Here is a 17,780-nt window from a genome sequence, read left to right as displayed (position 1 = left end):
TATTTGGCTGCAGAAGCAATGAATAGCTGCATTCTCAGTGCTGATGAAAGCTTCTCCATTGTTGTCTCAAGAGATATTGTTTTCACTGTGTTCCCTAGAGGACCATTCTAAACAAAATCCTTAAGGTCTGCATTCGAGTATAAAAGTTTTAGTGACTATTTTATTTTTAAAGCTGGATGAAAGTATTGCAGTTCCTTAGCTTGGAAAAGGATATACAGAATGATAGCTCAAAGACATTCTCATGGACAAAACGTGTTCATGACACAACAGCAGCTTCCTAGCATAAAAGAAGGATTAATAGGGCAGCAAGATGTTTAACTTTTTTTTGAATATTTGCATGTAAAAAAAAAAAAAAAAAAAAGGTCCTAGAACCTAGAAAAAAGTAATCTGAATAACAGGAATTGGCAACATATTTTCATGTCATTGCAAAAAACATTATACCAGCCAGCACCCTTCCTACTCAGTCAATGTCTGTAAGTTGTGGAATGGCAAATGTTAAAAGCCTGCATTGTGCAATTTATTAACATTTAACGTGGCAGATCTGTAAGGAGTCAATCAACAAATTTCTCTTCTGTCACTGTGTTTTCTGACAGTAACAAACATGCTGATGCTACAATGCTCCTACATCATGTTCTGCGTCTTTGTATGCCAGCACTGTATATTCAGTTGCTGTTGATTTTATGAAGCTCTGCGACATTTCCACATGGGAGCAGGGTCACATTTCTGTTTTTATTGTTCCACTATAGCTTTTAGCACTGTAACTTACTGTCTTTACTTCTCAGTTCATAAGACACCCTGAGAAGCTTGAAGCTGTAGCCTACCAATTCTGTTGACAAAACAGGAAAATTGGCTGACAAGAGTTATCTCTCTGAGTATCTAGTTACATTACCCACTTTTTGTCCAACTGTTTAGCCTCTTCCCAGATCTGACTGTTTCAAAATTAACCATACTACTCCTGCACCATATGTTCAGATGCCCCAAGGGAGAACGGAGTTGTTTTTCAATTGGCTCACTGTCTTTTAATGAGGCAGGGGACTTGTGACCTCTGTGCATGGTGGCTGATAAATGGTAAGATGTACCCACACATACTCACAGAAAACCTGCAAACACAAATGAGTTGTGGATAATCTCTAGCATTTACTAGGGAAAAGCAATCTTGTGTGCAAACACTTAATCAAAAAGCTAATGCTTAATAGTATGTGATTTTAAACTGCCCATGCACAAGTCTGTCAACATTTATTTCTAGGTTCTCTGATCCTCTTTATTAGTTTCCTGTCTTGCTTTCATCTTAACAACAACTTTCTGTGACATGGTTGTTTTTGTATATTTGTTTTTTTTCACTTTTGTTAATAAATAACCATTTTTCCTCTTCAAATCTGTTTACATTTCTTAAGGATTTGAACAGGTTAAAAATGTTGTTCATGCTACTGAAGGAAAAGCGTGTGCTTAAACAAAAAGTGTTATGTAACTTATATAGAATAATATCACATGCTAGACCATTATGTTAGGATCTGATAAGATAAATGAGCTTTGCCTTCATTAAAAGCTCTAATCTTGATTATAGTCAGAGTGGCCTTTAAATGACAACTCCAGAGTTTTCCTCTAAAGGATCTTTTATGTTCTGGTTTGGAATTTTTCAAATAACTAAGAGTTTTTGTTTTGTTTTGTTTTGTTTGGGGGAAACAAAAGCAAAATTTCTTCCTGACCATTTTTTTTAAATAATGGGGTGATCATGGAAAAACTTCCCCTTGGCTCTCAGCTGTGAGTTATAAATACCCACCAGCCAAATCCAAGTCTGGGTTTATTTCTATTTTCTTTTTCCAAGATCTCCTTTCTGGAGATGTGTTTGAGCCTTAGATCTCTTGCCTGTATTGTTACAGAACTGATGAAAGTCTGAGATCTCAATCAAAGGCTTAACAAAACAATAATCCTCCATTGCCCTAATTCTTCTCAGAAACATCTCTCTCTGACAAGAACAGTCCTTAAGCTTTTACATCTTTTTCTGCTTAAAATTACTTTCCTAATTAGAAAGAATTGTTTCCTTCCCAAGTCTTTGTGCCTGAAGAGCACTGTATTTATTGGAAAGCATGTCTCAGCTCTTTAGCCTCCCTCTCCCCCAATATTGTGACAGTGATAACACTTCACATCCCTCAAAAATTCCAACTTCCTTTTTTAACACACAGAAGAATTCAGTAACATTCTTTACAATCCGCCTAATTCCATTTGTAGCAAAAATCAGAAAGAGGAAGAATAACACAGATTTCATGCTTAATGTAATCACTTTCAAGGAAAACATATTTTAAAATAATTATCTTTTTCAGAACTTTATAGACTTCTCCACTTCGACACTTCAGGACATCATTTAACGGGAATTAGAATCAGAATGTGTGCACGCAGTATAGGCAGAATTAGTTGAGTATTACACATTAAGTAGGGAATGTAAAACAGATTTCCATACCAGAGGATTTGTTTACTTTTTTCCAGCTCAGCAGCTGTTCATCCTTACAGGTGATGAGGCCCCATTTCAAGAAGTTGCTTATGCAGGAATAGTACTAGTAGCTTCAAGTGTCTAAGTAATCCTGCACATCCTGAGTTAGACACAAGCTCAGATGCCAGCTTGACTTCAGTCATAATAAATTTACCTGCCAGCAAATTTTAGTATGTTAACATGGACTACACCCATGGAAGACGCTCCTGACAAGCTGCAACAAGATTTAAGAAGGTTCTGAAAAACTTAGTCATAGGGCATAAATAAATCACTGTGTGCTGTTAAAGAAGATGAATTTGAGTCTAGCTCAATACCAAATAATTCACACTGAATGAGATGACTCTATTAACTGGTACAGATTTGAATAGCACTTGAATGAAATTTGTTAGTGCCTTTACAATGAAGTCTGCAACGCGAAGATGTGATGATGGCCATGGTTTATATGACTAAGTGGTTGTTATACCAACCTAGCCAGCAGGCATGACTGCACCTGATTTGACTGCCTTTCTTCAGAAGTGAACAGAAACAGCTGTTCAAACAGCTGAATGTCTTTTGCTATCCCTGTGACTACCATTGTTTTAATCTGAGAAGAGTGGTTGAAGCTGGAGTAATGATCTCTTCTGCACTTACCAGTAACCCAGCACAGAGATGCCACCAGTGACACATGACAGGGTCTTCAATTCATCTCCCCTGGAAATGGACCGTTTTTCCTCATTCAAACTCCCATCTCAGTAAGGATACTGCAATCACAGAAAAAGTCCAGAAGTTAAGAGTGATTAAAGACAAGATGGAGAGACTTTCACGCGACAGATGTGTGAAACCTGGTGCTACTGAGCTGAGACTGTAAGTAACTAAGATCATGAGGTTGCATAAAGCAATGAATATCATTATAAATATATTAGCACTGTCCTACTGAAAAAGAAGACAGCATATAGTAAAAAAGGATTGGATAAAAAAATAAAGTTTTACAAGATATCTCTTTCACTCATCTGGGTAACTAAATGCAACAGTATATTAATCTAGTGAGATTAAAATATAGCAAAATAACTAAATTAATTACAATATCTTCTTGTATTTGCCAAATATCTTTCTCTTGAGGAAAAAATGTTGATTATTAGTTGGGAATATAAAGAAAGTCTTTATGTACTCTAGTCATGCATTGTATTTTTAATTTGAGGGAAGACAAATGTCTGGGAAGTCATCTCTTTATTCTGAGATTACTCACTCTTTATAGTGAGGTACTCCTAATACTGCTTCTGAAAACCTTTGAATGTGTGGATCTATGTTTTTGGAATTCTAAGTTTTGCTTTGTGACAGATGCTACTTACACCTTTCTTTTGACACCAGAAGATTAATGTGGAATAAGTTAATTTTATTTTTTTTTTGCTATTGGTCACAGTTCTACATAGAAGTTTTATATGTCTGACTAAAATGAAGTTTTGTATATATCATTAATGATGAATGCAGGTGTCTGTGCTCTAAGAATATCTTCTAAATGAAGGGTTACCCTGTAACAGTTTATATAGTTTGGCAGGTATGCTATTGGAATACAAGAGAAAGTGAAGGAAGGTTTCTTTTTTCTCAAAGTCTCAGTCTGCTAGAGGCCATTTGTTGCTCTAATGAAGATAGCAGATTGAGAAGAGAAACTTGTGCATCTGGGCAAGTGATAAGATCAGAACAGAGAAGTGCTAAACTGACCTGAAACCTAACAAAATCTACAAAACAGATCTGATCTTTCTGAAGAGCCAGTGCAGACCAGCAGAAATGACAGAGTAGAGAAGCCATGGAGAAAACTCTAAGTGCAAAGTGACTGCATCAGCAGCAGTCACGGCAATGGGAAAACTCTCTGGATTGACAACAAATAAGCTGATCAGGAAAAATAAGCTCAACAGCTTTACAAGTGCATATGAAAACTTGGAGGAAACTGAAACACACAGCACAGCCAGCTGGCTGTTCCTGAGGGTGGGCCCACTGCCAGACAGCTGTGACAGGAGGGAGCCAGCCCCAGTAGCCACCCCTAGATGACCTAGCCTACCCTGGGATTGACTGATATTCTTTATTGGTAAGGGAGAAGTTGAATACACTTTGTGCAAATAGCCACGGATTCTGTTATTCATTATCTAAAGATATGTATACAGTCCGTGTCCCACAGTCTGTTGTTTGTGTTCCAAAACAATCAATAGTAGAAAAACCTCTCCGTAAGAGCACAAGAAGAGGTGTAATTCACTTTTTTTCCTCCTTGAGAGAAGATGGAAGGGGAACTCTGAGCAAGAGCTTTGAGACAGCTTACCAAAAAGAATCTTAGATCTCTTTGCTAATTTAGAAATTAAGGTTTTGAACCTCTGCTGCGATGACTTTTTTTTTTTTTTTTTTTTTTAATTTTCTAATGTGATTGATTGTTTATTTTCTAAATAAATAATGCCTCCTTTAATGCTCTGGCTTCCCATATGTAAAACTGTATGCCTGGATCTGTCTGGTTGTAATTTAAGGACATGTTTTAAAGACAGGCTAACGTTCTGATCACAAGAGAAAACTCTCAGAGGCACTGCATGAAAAGTACAGGTTAGGAAATTTGCAAAAGTAGATATTTGTCTTTCTACAAAGGTTAGGGATATTTCTTTAGTGAAGTGTTAGAAGACACACAAATGTGAAGACACTGCCAGCTGCCCCTGCTATTTCAACAACACTAAACAAATATTTTCATTGTACTCTGAAAGAGAAACATCACTGACCCCCCTACCACTCTTATATTTTATTATGGGTTGTTTAAAAAAAAAAAAAAACAACAAGCAAGTATAAGATATATATGTTAGGATGCCATATGACCTCACATTCATGGATTTCAGAAAGGAAAAGATGAGAGTGCTTCCACATACTCTTTTTTTCATCCTAGTGAAAAGAGTGAAACTCATTTTCAGTATCCAGAGTGTCTACACCTGGGGCCTAGATGAAGGGAAGTAGGTAAATAGTTCCAAGTAATTAATGTAATGGCTCAGAGGGGCCACAGAAGGAAAGAGGAGTTTCTCCATTTTAAATGTTTGCCTTCATGCCTTGCCCAAAGCAAAACAAGCTATCTGTCTTCTGGTTTGCATTCTCCCAGTGAAAGGTTCCATTTGTCTTATTATCATTCCAACATATGCATCATTTACAGCTTTCACTGCTTAAAATATGTAAGTACTGTACAATGCGAGATCTTTGTCTGAGCTCTTACGTTTTTCTAAAATTGTAGACTATTTTAAAAAAAAGGAACCAGTAAAGGTAAGTTCAATTTAGATAGTTGGGTAACTTTTGTGAGTGGCTACAGGTTAAGTAAGGAGAGACTTTGGTATCGTAATGCTTTACTCCACAGTTAAATGGCATCACCTCTTTCCGCACTGGGTGACAGAGGGCCTACCACAGAAATGACCAGAACTGATAGGTTATACCCAGACTGGCCATTCTTACAGACTGAAGAAAGGGTGATGGGTCTTGAGTTCCATATGTTTCTGACATTCAAGTCCTTTAATGTGAGTTGTAGAGATGTGAAAATCTCCAAAATATATTTCTGAACTCTCCTACAATTAGAAATGCATGCCAACCTTTTCTCACAAATATTTTATCTAGTAGCTCAGTGATTAGAATAAGTCTCGTTCAAGTCTTGTCTCTTACTTGAGGGCACTAGATTTGCATTTCTAACTTCCTGTTTTGAGAAACCCAGTATATGGGATGTTTAGGTGATACCCTTCTAGATACTCCCACAGAAGTGAAAACATTGCCCATTAGAAATACTTCAATGGAACGAGAACAAAGCATGACTATTTATCTTAATAGTACACTCATCAAAGCTGGGGGAAGCCTAGACATCTGTTTCTTCAAATTAGTACTAAATCCTAAGGAAGGTAAGCCATGTAAGACAAACTCCCTGTCTTCAGTCCATCTTTGTGTTCCCTGCAGTTGCATTTGCATGACTTGTATTAGGAGTATTTTCCAACACAGGACCTCAGACACTGTCATTTCCTCTATAGAGGAGACTTACCTGATATATGGGGTAGTTAATATTGCCAGCTGTCACAAAGACAGAATTTCACTTGACTATTCACATGGCAAGCCTGCAGTCACAGTCCTAAAGTCCCATTTCTATGATGTAATACACAAACATGTTAAGGGACATGCCCTAATACACAAGTTGATAGAGCGATGAATTTGATGTGGAAACTGGATTGCAACAGGCCAAGATCTCATTAGAAGCCAGCAAACATTTGTTAGGCTTGGTTTGCATTTGAAAGGTTTCCTAATGTAGTAATCTTGGCAAAGTCTCCCTAAAGTAGATGCTGCTGAAGTTATTCAAAAAAGCTTAGAGGGATTCCCTAGACAAAACAAGCTGCACTGACTTGTGTGCTCTAAACAGAGCTTATAGTAGAGCCTTTTTTTTTTTTTTTTTTTTTTTTTTTAATAAAATAAAAAAAATGCAAAGAGTAAAAGCCTTTGTGACACTGTAACTATAACAAATATCTTCTGCTGACATGGTCTCAAATGAGTGACCACCTGTAAAAGTTTAATTAGCTAAGGCCATATCTAAAAGTACCTTCTCAGGATAGATATACAAATCCAATATAAGAAGGGAAGTAATTAGGAAAAAAATAGATTAGGAACGCTGTATTTCTGCAGCATATGTTTCATCTCCTCCAAGCATAATTGCCTATACAACAGAAAGAGTAGTTTAGCTGTTCTAAGTGTATGTTAACAGTATAGTCCTTTTTTTTTTTTTTTTTTTTTTTTTGAAACAGTCATGGCAAAGATCACACCGCATCACCTACATGACTGACAGGGCAGTGCTGGCAGAAGCTTGCAACCTAGTCATGGTCTCACAGAAAAGGTCCAGACCTCAGAAAGATTAACTTAACTCTAAAGCTAGCTTAATGCAATTCTTATTATTGAAGTCAAATTCTTATCTTTACGTGTTTGCAGGCTCTACCCCCTCTGTAAAGAGGTAACATTTCTCAAGCGTATTGAATTAAGTAGTTCATTGGCTGTAATAAGCGGAACTTAGAATTCTGTATTAAAATGTAAATGTATACTTGTGTGTGTATATATATATATATAAAAGGTCGAAGAAAAAAACAGCAGGACAAACTTTAATTTAGTCTGTTGCATCTAGGATACTTTTCCCTGGTAAATTAGTTAAAGGGATATAAAAAACATATCTTGGAAGAATGGTGGAACAATCAAACAAACTACGAAGTAAATCCACCAACCAAAGTAAAATAAAATAAAGTGAAATTCTTCCCAACAGAATTCCAGATAGCACAATGTGGGAGCATCAACTTCACTTAACTAAAGAAGTTTTGTGAATATTTAAATGACTTCTTTAGAACTTTAAGTTCTTATCCAGGTTTGAATGGCCTTGCAACTAAAAATACACTCTATTTAGTATTTCTTTCAACTTGTTTAAGACAGCATCAATAGTTTTCTCAGAAGATACTATCATTGTTTGGCAAAAACATACTTGCAAAAATAAACTAACTCCAGAAAAAATTCCAGGGATGTATTTGGATACAGATGTGGACAGTGACTCTTGCCTACATACAAAATAAGACTAGCTGTGTAACAATTTTCTTTGCTAAATGTAAACATCCTACCATTGATAAACTTTGCAGAAAGAGAAACTGATTGCAGTATATTACTACCATCACTAGTACTTTAAGAGCACCCTCTACAGTCACAAAATGCTATTTAACCAGACAAACTTATGCCAACAGTAGACAGTATTAACTGAAAACTGGAGTATCGGTTCAGTTTCTCAGCATAGCGTCGTATCTTTATGAACAGATCTTTATGAGTGTTTGAAGCCCCGGTAAAGACAAGCAGACTTTGCATGAGTGTCAAAGATAGATTCTACTTCATCACTGAAGCCTCTGGATTTGAGGATACCTTAAATGTTCTGGGCTGACTCACAATTAGGCTGTAAAGTTCTTCTCTAGACGATGGATGATTGTGGGATCTGAAATGGAAACACAGGTTGGTATTTGTTTCAAAAGAAGGCAAGGAATAAACCACAGTCAAGGCCAAGAAGAATTAATTTCCCTGAGTCTGGTCATTTGCTTTTTCCTGGTTTTAGTTCACAGAATACTTTTTGTAAGAGTTGTACAAAATAGGTAATTATTTCAGATCACAATCAAAACTGAAAAAAAAAAATATCCATAAAATGCTTATACAAATGTACATTCTACTGTACAAATACTTATGTCTTGCTTTATTTGTAGGTTTGGTTAACAATTCTCATAAAGCACATTACAAGTCCTTCCTGGAAGTACAAATTGAGGAGAGGGAGGCTAGTGTGTCTCTAAGATTTTTATATACTACCCTTCAGCAACCTTTCAATTTCACGCAAACCCTTCCAGCAGCTCTGAACATGGTGAATCTGACACTATGGTGGTATTATTTGTTGTTATTGCAGTGTAACTCTTTTTTTTTTTAATAGATAAAATCTTTCATCTGTTGCTTATTAATTTTTCAAATATATACAGAATATATTGTTTTCAGTTAGGAGACAGTAGACTTTATTCTGCTATGGCTTTCACTGTCCAAGTGAGTAAAAAAATAAAAATAAAAATTGTATGTCATTACCTCGTTTTATTTTTTCTTGAAAAAAAAGAAAAAAGCAAGGGGCTTCCAGTATTTTTCCATGTTAAAGTTGGAATAACTGTTCATGTCATATTGAAATGAGTGGGACTGAAGAAGGAATTTTAAGTACATGCTTGAGCAGTCTTCTGCATAAGACCTGACAAGAAAAACCTATAAAGGTTGAAAATTCCAATCCTCTGAGACCTATATTTATTAGTATGTCTTCCTGGTTTTGCCTAAATTTACAAAGATGCTGATATTTTCTCATCTTCAGTGCAGTGGTAGTTAAGATACTGCATGAGAATCAGGAATGATGTGTAACCTCTAAAATAGGAGGACCAATATCCTTGTGAGTTGATCCTTAATATTTCTTATATTGGGCATCTCTGAAATGTTGTATCTCCTCTGAAATATTGATTAATAAAACTGCCTATATTGTCTTCCTTCACCTGATTAAAAGGAGTAGCTAGAGACTAAAAAAAATAATAATCTTAAGAATATTAAAAATAATGCTTTTTTTTGGTCTTTTTTTTTTTTTTCTCCCCTAAATAAGATGTTTTTATCTTTTCCCCTAAATTTCCCCTTAAAATTTCCCCTAAATTTTTCCCCTAAATAAGATGTTTGTCGAAGGAACAGAATGGTTAAAACGATTACACCCACCAGGTGGTGCTATTGCACAACATCATAAAAGTATTCTTGCCGACATACCAAAATAGTTAGGTCAAAAGGTTTTGAGTCAGATGCTTCCATAGACTTCCATAGGCTTGAAAATATTTCCTTATTTTTGTCCAGAAGTCGGGGAACAAAAAGAAGTAATTAAAATATTAATGAATGCCTATGGGAGTGGGGGGGGAGTGAATGATTTTAGCAACATATTTTTACATGGAGTATAGGTAATTTTCTCTCCGTTCCAAAAGTTACTTGAATCTAAAGAATATAGTTAACGTTTTACCTCTCTATTGAAATAATTTAATTTCAGTGGAAATTGAGAGTCTTGTCTGGATATTGGTCCTAGCTCTTATCAAAGGCAGATCACATCTTTAAGATAGCTGAATATGACGCAAATCCTCATGTGACTTACAGGACTAATTCATATACATATATTATGTAAATTTAACTTCATACTCCTATAGCTACAGTACGTTTTAAAATATGACAGTAGTAATTTTTAATTTATATTCTAATTTCCTTGATATGCTAGTTATGTTTTTAAATGCCTGCACACCCTAAAACAAAATAATCTTCTATATAAATTGCAAACAAAATAAAGTTACTTAAATAAAGATAAAAATACAATTAGAAACTTGTATTTCTGAGAAACACAGAGTATGTTCATTCTCCAGAATGTAATATTTGGATGCCAGACTTAAGAATATAGACCTTAATTTTGAAAATATTTATGTTAGACTAAACTTTAAATGATTATATTTTCTCAACATTAGGCACATGAGTATTATTTTTTGTTTTATGGACAAAACTGTTAAATTCCTCAGAAAGTCTTTGCATTGTCTTGCTATGATACATTTTTACTTCAACATAGTACATTCTGTTTTCTTTTTTTTTTTTTTGTTATTAAATCTTCTGTCTACTTAAGTTGAAAACCATTTTGAGGTATGGATGTGTATCTGCTTGGAGCTCAGGAATGCCAAGTAAGATGTCCTAATACTGAGGGCATTATTATAAAGCAGATAAGACCAATAGTTTTTGAGAGCTACACCCATAAAGAGTATTGTAGCCATTCAATTAGCATTAGCTAATTCAATGATGAAGTAACCAATATTTATGATTGCAATGACTGAAACAATGCTGCATTTAAACTTTCTTCATATAAAGACACTGATAATGCTATTAAATTATTAACTTTGCATATTTGTGCAAAATGGAAACCCCATCTATGCTACCTGCTTAAAAAAAAAGTTTCTGTAGCATGGGCACAGCTGACTGCAGGAAGGCTGACCTTGTCCAAACAGGGCTCTGTACACAACAGGAGAGCAGGTAACAGTTACAGTGGTTTCTGGAACTTTAATGTACATGCGCTTTGTAGTATCTAGGATTTCTACAGGCTTTTCTTAGAAAAAAAAAAAGTCTTTTGTCTTTACTAGGATTGCTTGAATGAGGCTAGTGGGTCCACCCACCCATCTTTAAGGTATAAGGGAAGAAAGGTACAAATAGCCAAAAGCAGTCAAAGAAGAATGGAAGTTCAGAAAGCCTCATGATGGCTAGATATAGAGGTGTTGAAAAACTTCAGCTGAACTTCATATCAATACTGGTTATTCATTTAATGTAAAAATTAACATATAGTCTAGTAATTAGAATTGAAACTATCACAGGATCAAACTTCGTGTTGTGTTTTCCTGTCAACAGCTGTTAAAGTTAACTGTTTTCTTTTCACCTTCCACTGACCTTGCACCCTTAGAAATCAAGAGTGAGATACTATGTTTAGGTGCATAAGGTTAACGATTGTACAGTCTTGTGTACAGTAGGAAGAGTATTCATGGACTTCAACTAACTAAAATGAAATAAAATTCTATAGATGACAAGTTACAGGTTAAATCTTTACTTCCTAACTTTTTCCTCACCAGGGATTAACTAACATAAATTAAAAACTTGCATTTTCCCCTCTGAAAACATCTGAAAACATTAATCTCCTGTTCTACAATTTCATCTATAATTTCAGACATCTTATTTGCCACGTTTTACTCTCCTCTTAAGAAAGTCCTGCAATATACACATGTTTTTGTATAGCTGCCATAATGGCTGGGATTATTCAGGCTTTTTTAGAATACTGTTGCACACCTCTCCACATCACGTGCCTGGGTTAGAGGCAGAGGGAACCCAGTGGTCTGGGTTGCATCAGTAGTACCCTGACAGCTGCTTAGAGCAAAATAGGAAACGACACATGTAAAAGACAGGGAAAACAACAACAACAACAATAATAATAATAATAATAATAATAAACTCACCACCAAGGAAAGAGGGGGAAAAATAAGAAAGGTGGGAAAAGAAGAATGGCCTCTCTTTAATCATCAGGAAGCAGAGATCATACATTAAAAACCATCTGGTAAAAGTGTAAAATTAAATTTCTTCAAACAACCCAAATTCTCCTCTGGAATTAAATTTATACCAGGGTAAATTTAATATTTTAAATACAGCTGTTCCTCGGTGTTCTGTGCTAACCAAAGTGGTCTAGTTTTTATAAAAGAATACTGTCGCATGCTCATTTCATGCAAAAGTGCCTTAGATTTGTATACACGGTTGAGAATAAATATAGATATAATTTTAAAATCAACTCTGCAAACATTCTGCTTGAGATAAAATATTAAGTCAGTGAAAGTAATGTTAGGGATTAGAAAGAAGACTGAATTTTGACGACTGTTTCTTGAAACAAGGAACAGGTGAAAATATCTATTTAATATTGAATACACTTAATAGCAGGGATAATTTTGTTACTTCTTAAGCAACAGACATCTAGACTTTTATGATGAGAAAATTGTAATACATATTGTAAAAGATAAGCCAGAAACGTTGCTTCAAAGTACTTATATACTGTGGTTATTGAATCAGATCCTTTCCTGAGGAAATCAGAAGGCTAACAAAAAGTCATAGTTCAGTTCAATGTGTAGTCTAATGGTAAGAGAGAGAGGTGCATATTACTTGGAACCAAGCATGGCCCTGTAAAACCAAACTTAAATACAGTCTGACTGTAGAGAGGAGAGCTGAATTTAGTGAGTGCTATACAATACCCGAGGTGTGCTGGAGTAGCTAGCAGCTGGAATTAATCTACAGCACAAGCTGCTACAGCATTACTGTTTGTTTTTGCTTTAGCTGCATACTCCATTTTGTATTGTATTTCACAACTGCTTGATAATACACTGCCTGTACTGAGAGACATTAATCATAGTGTTGAGCCATTTTTGTAAACAAGGACCAAAGCCTTTATTTAAAGGAGAGGAAGAAAAAAGTAAGTGGCTGAGGGTGGGAAAGGAAATGGTAGCCTGCACTGAGATGGTATTCTGTGTATGACCTAACTCCACCTTTGGTGCAATTTTACCTGATTACTGTATTTGTATGCATTCCTTCAAAAAATTCTTACCTCACCAGACAATCTTGTCTTTTTGCAGCATTCCAGCTGGACTATAGCTCTTACTGAACAAAGTCATAATGCTTTTGCAGCATTACTACACCAAGTGGCCCTATAACTCATGTTTGGAGTATGCCAAAGATCTGTAAGTAACTGCTTGGCAAAACGTTTGACTGAAACTATAGTTTTCATGGACATTTAAAAGTTCAGATTAATCTTTCCGCAAGGGCATATAAAGTTTAGGATAGAATTTTGAGTTAAAATCCAGTGAAAGCTCTCTTTTTCAGTCTGGGGTGCTCACAGTCTAAATGGGAGTTTTAGCAGTTGTGCTGGTCCCATCTTTGACTTTTTAAAATACAAAATATGTAACATGAAACAACTTCCATGAAACTCAGAAATGCAGAACAGAAGGATAATTTCGTAAGCACTTTCATACTGAGCATTCCACATAGCAACTGCATTGCCTCCTGAGCTGCTAGCTGATATGTAATGTATCATGGAAAAAAAAAAATTATTATAGACTCCATAATAATGGCTATTAGTCATCATAACTTGGTTGTTTTAGCTAGAAAATAATATTTTATGCTGTTTTCTGGTTTGCTTCTCAGTGCAATGGAAATGTGTTATTGTATAACACTGTTGATTAGCACCTGTTTTAATTAACTTCTAACAATAACCTGAAAATTATAGGTGTACGCACCTCTTTACTGAAGCATTTTCTTGCCTATACAGTTCCGTCACACATTACAAAACTATAGTAAGACACTGAACAAACTGTCAGCCTATTTCTTCACACTTTAATTCTAATAAAATACAGACATAGGTACGCGGATCTGTGAGCTCAGCTGACTGACATCTGCCACGTAGTTCATGTAACTCTGAGGAAAACGGTTTAATTACTTTTGTTTCTTTCCCATTCTTTGATTCTCAGTTTTACCAATTAGAGGGGGGTTGGAAGGTAAACCTTGTGTACATTTTGAAAACAGCAGTGAAAGGAGCTAAGCAAACTATATAAACCTTTTACTTAAAAAGCTCCAGTATTAGTAATGGGCTCTGGTTATGTGAAAAAATATATATGAAAAGCAAGTGCCAAAATACATTAAAAAACACAAAACAAAACAAAACAAAACAAGGTGGCAACAAGTTCTGGCTCATATGCATTTTGTCAGATCAACTTAATACATCATGAGCAGAAAAATCTGAAATAGTACAACTATGGCTTTCCTTTCAACAAGCAGTTTGAAGGAGAATGAATTTAGCACATTATGTATAGATGCATTTTTCCACAACAGCAGTCTATATAGACCCTGTCACCCTAATACTTCCATCCTCTTAGCAAAGGAAAACATTTAAATGTCTGCAAACGCCTCATTAGTTAGTTCTTTAGAAAATTGTTTAGAATTTTTCCCATTACCACAGTTGATAGTTCTGTCTACTGATCAACCATCAGTATAGTATTTTATTACAAGCTACTGCTGTCATATTGCTACTTCTTTATCAACTTATTTTTGCTTTATCTAATTTTGCTGTTCTTGCAGGTACAAATACAGACTTAGAATATTAGAATGCATTTTTTTACCTTCTCAAAGTGCACTTGTTTTTTAATGTGTTGTAGATTTGTGTGAACTTTAGCTTTTTTTTTTTTTTTTTCCAGTACAGAACCTAAAACTGCATCAGGTGCCCCAGAAATGCCTTTATTAATGTTGTATTGCGAGTAGTCACTTTTCTCATTAAACCTCTTCTCTTTACACATCCTAAGACAGGGGCATCCTCTACCACAAATCCATGCGATTCCTTGAAGTTTGCATTGTAGGCATTTGCTAACTAGGCTTTTTTTTTTTTTTTTGACATATATGTAACAGCAGAGCAGCTGTGGTGTAAATGCGAAGAGCACTCATCTGTACAGCTGCATTTGAAAGACACATGCCTATCCATGCTCCTCCAGCAGAATAAGTCTGTAAGTGGTTTTCATGACTTAAATACTGAATTTTTTTTTTTTTTTTTTTGCATTCGCTGCCCTGTATTTCTCTATTCTTGACATAGACCTATTTTATTTTTCTTTCCCTGTACATTTGCTATAACTTTTTTTTTTTTTTTTTCTCCTGTCAATGCTGCTTGGTTTAGGGGGTTCAAATCTTGAGAGCAAATTTCTGATAGTGTAAAATACTAACCGAGGCCCAACTTGTGAGTTGCTTATGGTCACTTGAGGTTTTCTTGTTTGTTAGTTTTTTTTGAACAACACTTACAAACTCGGGTCCTTAGCACTGAGCCTTCCTTCACACCCGGGCGAAGGGGGACACACCACAGCGAGGCAGCGCTTCGCTTCTTGCTCCATGTGTAGAATGTTCTGGAAATCTGCGCAGACCTTTCTGGGCTATTTCCAGTCTCACCGAAGACATCGTGAAAATCACCCAAAACAAGGCAGCCTCGGCGTGCCCCGAGGTGGCGGTGCCCGTGTTCTCGCTGCCTGCTCCGGCCCGGCCCCTCGGCCCTTCCCTCTCACCTCCACCCGCCCGGCCCTGCCCGGAGCCGCCTCAGCTCCTCCCGCTGCGGGGGGAGAGCGGCCCCAGCAGGCGGTACCTGGGCCCGGCGCTGGGCTGCAGCTGCAGCGGACTGCCCCAGCCGCTCCTTTTCGTCCCGGCACCGTTCCCCGCAGCCTGAACGAAGTAGGAGCAGCCGCGCGTGGTTCTGTTTGTTTGTTTTTCTGTTTTGTTTTCCGCCCTGCGCAATCCGTAGGTGCGGTGCGCTGCGGGCGGCTCCGGCCTGAGGCAGGCCCGCGCTCCCCTCAGGGAGCCCAACGGCCGCCCGTGGGCGGGAAACAGCCGCGCGCGCCCGAGGCCGCCCCTCGCTCACCTGAGGGAGCGCCCCCGCGGGGCTCCGCCCGGCCCGGCCCCGGCCCCGGCCCCCTCCCCCGCCGAGGGGGCGGGCGGGCGGCGAGCGCGGCACGGAGCTGCCGGGGATCCCGCGCGGAGGGCAGCGCCTCGGGACGGGTGAGGAGAGGCGGCGGCCCGGGGAGTTCGGGGAGGGGGGCGGCGGCCGCGCGGATCTCCTCAGGGATCTCCTCACGGGGCCGGCACCGCGTGGGGGCTCCGCCGCCGCCCCCCGCAGGCCGAGGGCGCCGAGCCCTGCCCGGCCGTGAGGCAGCGGGGGGGCAGCGGGAGCCCTGCCCTCAGGTGGGCTGAGGGGGCGCTGAGGGGGGCCGGGGGCCGCCCGCATTCCTCGGGGGATTCCTGGCATTCCTCAGCCGGGGTCACTCGGGCTCCTTCGGCTCCCTTTCACGCCCCGGCCCAGCGTATTTTGGGGACAGGGTGTGTCCGCGCCGGGTGTGCTCGGCTCCGTGGGAAGGGCTGCGAGCGGCGGTGCAGCCATCTCGCCCTGCTTCCCAATTCACCTCGGCTCTGATACAGCTCGCGTCCCTCCCGTGCGATGACAACTTCACGGGGAGATCAGGACTGCGATAAAACTTTGTGGTGAGTTTGGATTAGCAGCTCCAGCTGACGAAAGAATAGTTGTACAGCTTTTGTCTTCCTTCTGTTTTCCACTTCTCCACGTAAGCTTGCGTGAGTGTCGAGCTGTCGATTTTTTATTTTTTTTTTGGAGGCAAAATATTTTTAAAAAATACCCTGCAGTACAGTTGGAACAATTATCAAGGTAGAAATAGTGGAAACCTCTCCTGGAAGGTGGTTTTGTTTATCTGAAGAGCTCCTTGCATGCGTTCACACAAGGTGAATCCTGTAGATGCGCCAGAAGCCCTCTGGGGCGTAATGATTTGTGGGATCCGTACGGCAGATACTCGTGAGAATTTGGGGGATTCAGTGTCTGATGCTGTTTTTGACAACAAATGGTGTCACATCTCACCGTTACGGTTCACTTATAAGGCTGGTTTTATCAGACCTTTAAAACTTTGATAAAAGCTGGATGAAAATGGCAAAAATAAAGCACTGATTACCTTTTTTAAAGTGCTTTATGAAAATTTGTTTTGCTAGCAATTATTTTGTCTATAAATGCCATTCTTTTCTTAAATTCTCTTTTTTCTGTCACTCAGAATAAATCCCCCTATGCACACAGTGAGTACAAAACCAGGTGTGATTACTGTTGATTAACATAAGGGTATACAGTGTAGCTAATACTTTTTTTTTTTTTTGCCTTTATTTTTTTTATTTTACTGGAGTGTAAGAACTCCACTCTTTTTTGTGAAAAGGTTATAAATGGAAAGAAAACTTGCATGCGGTATTGGGGTGTACCATTGGTAGTGTGGTAAGCAGAATGTTATACCAAGGGATTAAAAAAGTGTGTCATGTTATGAGTGGCAATTAAAATACTTTTTATTGCATATTATTGTTTGCCTGAGAAACAGCAATATTTGCATCTATGGTCTTAAGCAGAGTATAATATTATCTGTGCAGCTGTTCACAAGTTTTTAACAGAAAACTCAGTAATATTAGAAAGCAGTATTTCTACTTCAGATTTAAAATTGATGTAAGATAGTAAGATGGATTATCTTTCACGTAATAGAATATAATCATTATTAGAAGATTTTTTTCAGGTTAATACTGAGATTTCTTATAATCACCTGGTATTCTGCATGTGCTTTTTAAGGTATAGGGG

General features: G+C 37.8%; 1 protein-coding gene and 1 long non-coding RNA gene across 14 annotated transcripts in view; one reads left to right on the top strand and one right to left on the bottom strand.

The window, feature by feature from the left end:
- Positions 1-15,891, bottom strand: part of LOC311442767 — a 37,476-nt gene extending 21,585 nt beyond the window's left edge. For 4 of the 5 annotated variants that reach the window (XR_014696834.1, XR_014696835.1, XR_014696836.1 and 1 more), the window contains exons 1-3: positions 15,753-15,891; positions 8,399-8,468; positions 3,119-3,228 (exon numbers count right to left, since the gene is read on the bottom strand). This is a non-coding gene — a long non-coding RNA (uncharacterized lncRNA). Of the gene's footprint in view, positions 1-3,118; positions 3,229-8,398; positions 8,469-15,418; positions 15,657-15,752 lie in introns of those variants that run through there. The other variant, XR_014696838.1, reaches the window with a different exon arrangement.
- The window catches only part of CGNL1 (cingulin like 1), a 68,397-nt gene continuing 53,142 nt past the window's right edge, over positions 2,526-17,780 (top strand). For 2 of the 9 annotated variants that reach the window (XM_084532340.1, XM_084532339.1), the window contains exon 1: positions 2,526-3,331. In XM_084532340.1, the coding sequence (XP_084388466.1) occupies positions 3,153-3,331 (179 nt within the window). In that variant the 5' untranslated portion in view covers positions 2,526-3,152. Of the gene's footprint in view, positions 3,332-13,233; positions 13,318-15,034; positions 15,130-15,727; positions 15,839-16,048; positions 16,163-16,418; positions 16,643-17,780 lie in introns of those variants that run through there. The other 7 variants (XM_084532337.1, XM_084532336.1, XM_084532341.1 and 4 more) reach the window with 6 other exon arrangements.

Source organism: Aythya ferina, assembly GCF_964211825.1.
Source record: "Aythya ferina genome assembly, chromosome: 11".
In the NCBI taxonomy this organism is placed as follows: domain Eukaryota; kingdom Metazoa; phylum Chordata; class Aves; order Anseriformes; family Anatidae; genus Aythya; species Aythya ferina.
This window is presented reverse-complemented; position numbering and strand designations above follow the sequence as displayed.